This window comes from Perca fluviatilis, chromosome 14 (genome assembly GCF_010015445.1).
Source record: "Perca fluviatilis chromosome 14, GENO_Pfluv_1.0, whole genome shotgun sequence".
In the NCBI taxonomy this organism is placed as follows: Eukaryota; Metazoa; Chordata; class Actinopteri; order Perciformes; family Percidae; genus Perca; species Perca fluviatilis.
In genome coordinates, this window is record NC_053125.1 from 30037015 (window position 1) to 30044514 (window position 7500).

At 42.9% G+C, this 7500-nt stretch overlaps 1 protein-coding gene across 1 annotated transcript in view; it reads left to right on the plus strand.

The window, feature by feature from the left end:
* prpf4 (PRP4 pre-mRNA processing factor 4 homolog (yeast)) overlaps positions 1-7500 on the plus strand; it is a 17845-nt gene that overhangs the window by 1155 nt on the left and 9190 nt on the right. Inside the window, exons 2-5 of the mRNA XM_039821920.1 lie at positions 494-697; positions 4385-4571; positions 4671-4758; positions 6673-6693. Of these exons, the coding sequence (XP_039677854.1) occupies positions 538-697; positions 4385-4571; positions 4671-4758; positions 6673-6693 (456 nt within the window). The 5' untranslated portion in view covers positions 494-537. The remainder of the gene's footprint in view (positions 1-493; positions 698-4384; positions 4572-4670; positions 4759-6672; positions 6694-7500) is intronic.

The window sequence follows — 7500 nt, forward strand, 5'->3', positions numbered from 1 at the left end:
TTGTGTGTCTCTGTCTGTCTGTCTGTGTGTGTGTGTGTCTTTGTGTGTGTGTCTGTGTGTCTTTGTGTGTGTGTGTCTGTCTGTCTGTGTCTGTCTGTCTGTGTGTGTCTGTGTGTGTGTGTGTCTGTCTGTCTGTGTGTGTGTGTGTGTCTTTGTGTGTGTGTGTGTGTGTGTGTTTGTGTGTGTGTCTGTGTGTTTGTGTCTGTCTTTGTGTGTGTGTGTGTGTCTGTCTGTCTGTGTGTGTGTCTGTTGTGTGTCTGTCTGTGTGTGTGTTGTGTGTGTGTGTGTCTTGTGTGTGTGTGTGTGTGTGTCTTTGTGTGTGTGTCTGTGTGTCTTTGTGTCTGTCTTTGTGTGTGTGTGTCTGTGTGTCTTTGTGTCTGTCTTTGTGTGTGTGTGTGTGTGTCTGTCTGTCTGTGTGTGTGTCTGTGTGTGTGTGTGTGTGTGTGTGTGTCTGTGTGTCTGTGTGTGTGTGTGTGTGTGTCTCTGTGTGTAGTTTGTGTGTCTCTCTGTGTGTAGTTTGAGGAGAAGAGAACCAAGATGTCTGACTCGGAGGACGCGGCCCCGGCCATGAAGAGGACTCGTGTTTACTACGGCAGCCTGGAGGAGAAGGAGCGCGAGCGCCTCGGCGCCGACGCCATGAGAGGAGGAGACGCCGTGAAGGCCGGCATCGAGGCGGGAAACATCAACATCTCCTCAGGTCAGTGATTGGTCGGTTCAGACTGGGTCAGTGATTGGTCGGTTCAGACTGGGTCAGTGATTGGTCGGTTCAGACTGGGTCAGCTCTCAGGTCAGTGATTGGTCGGTTCAGACTGGGTCAGCTCTCAGCTCAGTGATTGGTCGGTTCAGACTGGGTCAGCTCTCAGGTCAGTGATTGGTCGGTTCAGACTGGGTCAGCTCTCAGGTCAGTGATTGGTCGGTTCAGACTGGGTCAGCTCTCAGGTCAGTGATTGGTCGGTTCAGACTGGGTCAGCTCTCAGGCCAGTGATTGGTCGGTTCAGACTGGGTCAGCTCTCAGCTCAGTGATTGGTCGGTTCAGACTGGGTCAGCTCTCAGGCTAGTGATTGGTCGGTTCAGACTGGGTCAGCTCTCAGCTCAGTGATTGGTCGGTTCAGACTGGGTCAGCTCTCAGGCCAGTGATTGGTCGGTTCAGACTGGGTCAGCTCTCAGGCCAGTGATTGGTCGGTTCAGACTGGTCGCACTCAGGCCAGTGATTGGTCGGTTCAGACTGGGTCAGCTCTCAGGCCAGTGATTGGTCGGTTCAGACTGGGTCAGCTCTCAGGCCAGTGATTGGTCAGTTCAGACTGGGTCAGCTCTCAGGCCAGTGATTGGTCGGTTCAGACTGGGTCAGCTCTCAGGCCAGTGATTGGTCGGTTCAGACTGGGTCAGCTCTCAGGCCAGTGATTGGTCGGTTCAGACTGGGTCAGCTCTCAGGCCAGTGATTGGTCGGTTCAGACTGGGTCAGCTCTCAGGCCAGTGATTGGTCAGTTCAGACTGGGTCAGCTCTCAGGCCAGTGATTGGTCGGTTCAGACTGGGTCAGCTCTCAGGCCAGTGATTGGTCGGTTCAGACTGGGTCAGCTCTCAGGTCAGTGATTGGTCGGTTCAGACTGGGTCAGCTCTCAGGCCAGTGATTGGTCGGTTCAGACTGGGTCAGCTCTCAGGCCAGTGATTGGTCGGTTCAGACTGGGTCAGCTCTCAGGCCAGTGATTGGTCAGTTCAGACTGGGTCAGCTCTCAGGCCAGTGATTGGTCGGTTCAGACTGGGTCAGCTCTCAGGTCAGTGATTGGTCGGTTCAGACTGGGTCAGCTCTCAGGTCAGTGATTGGTCGGTTCAGACTGGGTCAGCTCTCAGGTCTCTATAAATAATAAATAATCTCCTGAGAATAAAGCTGAGTGAAACTGTTTCCATCCAACAGCTTTAAAGTGAATAAAAACCTGTTGCGTAATGACATCACATCGCTGTTTTGGGATTAAATTGGTCTATTGAATAGATTTGAGACATTTTAAGGTGTTTCCGTTCATTTTCACACTGAATCGCACAAGATTCAAGAAAACCTTTGTGAACAAAGTTCCACCAGACACCAGTAGTAGTAGTAGTAGTAGTAGTAGTAGTAGTAGTAGTAGTAGTAGTAGTAGTAGTAGTAGTAGTAGTAGTAGTAGTTAATATTAGAGGCTGAGGAAGCTGTGATGGGCCTTTGGCCGAGGATCTGATCATCAGAAAGGTGAACTCTCCTTTTATTTCCCCTCCGGCGCCGCTGAGAGACAACTCTCTTTCTAGAGACAACTCTCTTTCTAGAGACAACTCTCTTTCTAGAGACAACTCTCTTTTTAGGGACAACTCTCTTTTTAGGGACAACTCTCTTTCTAGAGACAACTCTCTTTTTAGAGACAACTCTCTTTTTAGAGACAACTCTCTTTTTAGAGACAACTCTCTTTTTAGAGACAACTCTCTTTTTAGAGACAACTCTCTTTTTAGGGACAACTCTCTTTTTAGGGACAACTCTCTTTTTAGAGACAACTCTCATTTTAGAGACAACTCTCATTTTAGAGACAACTCTCTTTTTAGGGACAACTCTCTTTTTAGGGACAACTCTCTTTTAGGGACAACTCTCTTTTAGGGACAACTCTCTTTTTAGAGACAACTCTCTTTTTAGGGACAACTCTTTTTAGGGACAACTCTCTTTTTAGGGACAACTCTCTTTTAGAGACAACTCTCTTTTTAGAGACAACTCTCTTTTAGAGACAACTCTCTTTCTAGAGACAACTCTCTCTTCTAGAGACAACTCTCTTTCTAGAGACAACTCTCTTTTAGAGACAACTCTCTTTAGAGACAACCTCTTTCTAGAGACAACTCTCTTTCTAGAGACAACTCTCTTTTAGGGACAACCTCTCTTTTAGGGACAACCTCTCTTTTTAGGGACAACTCTCTTTTAGAGACAACTCTCTTTTTAGGGACAACTCTTTTTAGGGACAACTCTCTTTTTAGGGACAACTCTCTTTTTAGAGACAACTCTCTTTTTAGAGACAACTCTCTTTCTAGAGACAACTCTCTTTCTAGAGACAACTCTCTTTCTAGAGACAACTCTCTTTTTAGAGACAACTCTCTTTTTAGAGACAACTCTCTTTCTAGAGACAACTCTCTTTCTAGAGACAACTCTCTTTTTAGGGACAACTCTCTTTTTAGGGACAACTCTATTTTTAGAGACAACTCTCTTTTTAGAGACAACTCTCATTTTAGAGACAACTCTCTTTTTAGGGACAACTCTCTTTTTAGAGACAACTCTCTTTCTAGGGACAACTCTCATTTTAGAGACAACTCTCATTTTAGGGACAACTCTCTTTCTAGGGACAGGTATCTCTGTTAGAGCTCCTCCCATTTACTCCTCAGGACGTCCCACGGCTTGTCCTAACCTTTGTTGGTCGTTTCCTTCGCCAGTTCCTGATAAATTTTGGCATTTCTTATATTGCTGCTGTCTAAAGTAGCCGTTATATTTTGCTGGTAAATTAAATTCAGAAAGTGTCTCCTCGTTGGTCCTCTTCCATCTTGTCTCTGACGCTCGTCATGTGTGCAGACAGAGAGGAAATACTGGGAGGAAATGGACTACAACTTCTTCTTCTTCTTCTTCGTTTTGTGGCGGGTTGCGACCGTAAAATGACCTAAAACTTCATCGCAATTCATTATTTATTCGGCAAATAACGTTTCCATCAGCGTTTATCGCATAAGCCGATATCTATCTATCTATCTTCTATCTATCTATCTATCTAGATAGATAGATAGATAGATAGATAGATCGATCAAGATAAAATCAGACGAGACCGAACGTATTTTCTTTGAGTCGATATTCATGAAATTCTATCGTTTCCATGACGACATTTTTCATTCGATATCACTTAGTTCGATACAAAGGTGTGGAGGGAAACATAGCTGGTGATTGGTCGGTTTAAACTGGGTCAGCATATTTTGGTTTAAAGGTGGGTTGCAGTGTGACGGGGCTTTAGAGCGCCGCTTACTGAGCTCCACGGCTGCGACACAACAAGCGCCCGGTCGCTACGGAAACCCAAAACTTGTTAAATTTGGGAACCTGTGATCAGATTTGAAACCAAATCGTCCGAACGATGCCGATGGAATCGTAATCTTTGAACCGATTCAAGTAGGAATCTGTTCTCGATGCCCAACCCTATGTGTGAGTGAGACTCCGTTTCCCATGATGCCTTGCTGCAGGGGAGACCATGGACATGGTCTCCCCTGCAGCAAGGCATCATGGGAAACGGAGTCTCACTCACACATCTGACACAGCCGTTAAACTGTGTCAGTTAAACTGTGTGTTAAACACTTAACACTGAGATGTGTGAGTGAGACTCTGTTTCCCATGATGCCTTGCTGCAGGGGAGACCATGGACATGGAGGAGCGAGTCAGCGAGCGGCAGCAGGAGGCGCTGGCTGCGTTCGAGCGCCGGCGGCGAGCGCGGCAGATCATGGTCTCCACGGACGACGCCGAGGTGAAGGCCGGCCTGCGGGCGCTCGGGGAGCCAATCACGCTGTTCGGAGAGGGACCAGCTGACCGCCGCGAGAGGTAACAGGAAGTAACGTTATTTAAAGACGCCACGTGGTAACCGGGGGTAACCGGTGGTAACCAGCGGTAACCGGCTGTGATGTCGTTGTTTGTGTTCAGGCTGCGGAGCGTTCTGTCGGTCGTCGGTCCGGACGCCCTGAAGAAATCACGCAGAGAAGAAGAGAGAGCCAAGAGGTCACAGGACGAGGTACACACACACACACACACACACACACACACACACACACACACACACACAGAGATACAACACACACACACACAGACACACACAGACACACACACACACACACACACACACACACACAGACACACACACACACACACACACACACACACACACACACACACACACACACACACACACACACACACACACACACACAGACACACACACACACACACACACACACACACAGATACACACACACACACAGAGATACACACACACACACACACACACACAGAGATACACACACACAAACACACACAATACACACACACACACACACACACAGATACACACACACACACAGGATACACACACAACAACCAACACACAGAGATACACACACAACAGAGATACACACAGATATACACACACACACACACACACAGAGATACCACACACACACACACACAGAGATACACACACACACACACACACAAGATACACACACAGAACACACACACACACACACACACACAGATACACACACACACACAGATACACACACACACACACACACACACAAATACACACACACAAAACAACACACACACACACACAAAACACACACACACAAATAAAAACACACAAAACAAAAAAACACACCAAACAACCACAACACACACACAAACCCAAAAAAACAACAAACAAAAAAAACAAAACACACCACACAAACACAACAACAACCAATACACACAACACACACACAAAAAACAAAACAACACACAAACACAAAAAAAACAAAAAACACACACACAAACCACACAAACACCACACAACACAAAAACACAAAAAACAAAAACACCTATAAAAACAAAAAAAAAATACACACAAAAAAAACAATAAAATAAAACACAAACACAAAAAAAATAAAACAACACAAAAAAAACACAAAACACAAAAAAACAAAAAAACAAAAAAAACAAAAAAACAATCAAAAAAAACACACCCAAAAACAAAAAAAAAAAAACAAAAAAAAAAATAAAAAAATAAACACACACAGAATATAATAACACAATAATAAACATATAAACAATAACACACAATAAAATACACAATAATACACAATAATTACACACACACACAAAAGATATATAATACAAACATACACACAAAACACACACACATACAATATAACTAATACACACAGAATATAATACATCAATACACATAAAATACACAACACAGAGATATATAATACATCACACAATAATAATAATAATACACAACACAATATCAATACACAATATAATAATAATAAAAATACAATAATACAACATACCATCAATATATCATCACAAATATACATAAAACACACAAATAACACACAATATACACACAATATACACAATACACAGAATAATACACACAATAATACATCAATATCATCACACAACAATACACTACAAAATACAACATATCATCAATAATCATCAGAGATAATACAATCATCATTAATAAATACAATCATCAATAATACATCATCATCATACAAGATATACATCATCAATATCATTATAATATCATCATCATCATCATCATCATCATCAATAATAGAAATAACACAACATCAACAACAATACATCACATCATCAATAACACTACCATAATAAGATATATATCAATCATATAAACAACATTAATCACATAATACACATCAATAATATCATATCACAATACACACTATCAATACATATCATCATCAAAGATATTAATACAAAACATCAATAATAACAGAATAATCATCAATAACACAAAAAAAACACAGAGATATCACATCAATATCAAAACACATCATCATCAACAGAATAAATACAACAATACCCTGAGGTGAAATGACATGAAATGATGTCGTGTGTTTCTGACCAATCACAGTGCCAGCAGACGTGGTACCACTAACCTGAAGGATGCGCGCCTGGTCAATAACACTTCCGCCCCGGTGAGTCAAAGCAACAACTCCACATATTCAGCTTCATCTACAACTATCTGACTTTATCTCTTGAAATATTAAACTTTTCTCTTAAAATATTAAAGTTTTCTCTTAAAATATTAAACTTTTCTCTTGAAATATTAAACTTTTCTCTTAAAATATTAAACTTTTCTCTTAAAATATTAAACTTTTCTCTTGAAATATTAAAGTTTTTATATATATATATATATATATATTTTATTTCATCTTTATTTCATCTTTTTTCTCTTATTATGATCGTGGATTAATTATTAAAGTAATTATTCATCTCAAACCCAGACGTTTGTGTCTGTTTTGCCGCCGGTGTGAGTGTCTGAATGTGGGCGGAGTCTGACGGTCTGAATGTGGGCGGAGTCTGACGGTCTGAGAATGTGGGCGGAGTCTGACGGTCTGAATGTGGGGAGTCTGACGGTCTGTGAATGTATGAGTCTGACGGTCTGTGAATGTGGAGTCTGACGGTCTGAATGTGCTGAGTCTGAGGTCTGTGAATGGGGGATCTGTCTGTGAATGAGGGATTGTGAATGTGGCGGAGTCTGACGGTCGTGAATGTGCGGAGTCTACGGCTGTGAATGTGGGGGAGTCTGACGGTCTGAATGTGGCGGAGTCTGACGGTCTGAGAATGTGGGCGGAGTCTGACGGTCTGAGAATGTGGGCGGAGTCTGACGTCTGAGCGGAGTCTGACCGGTTGTGAATGTGGGCGGAGTCTGACGGTCTGTGAATGTGGGCGGAGTCTG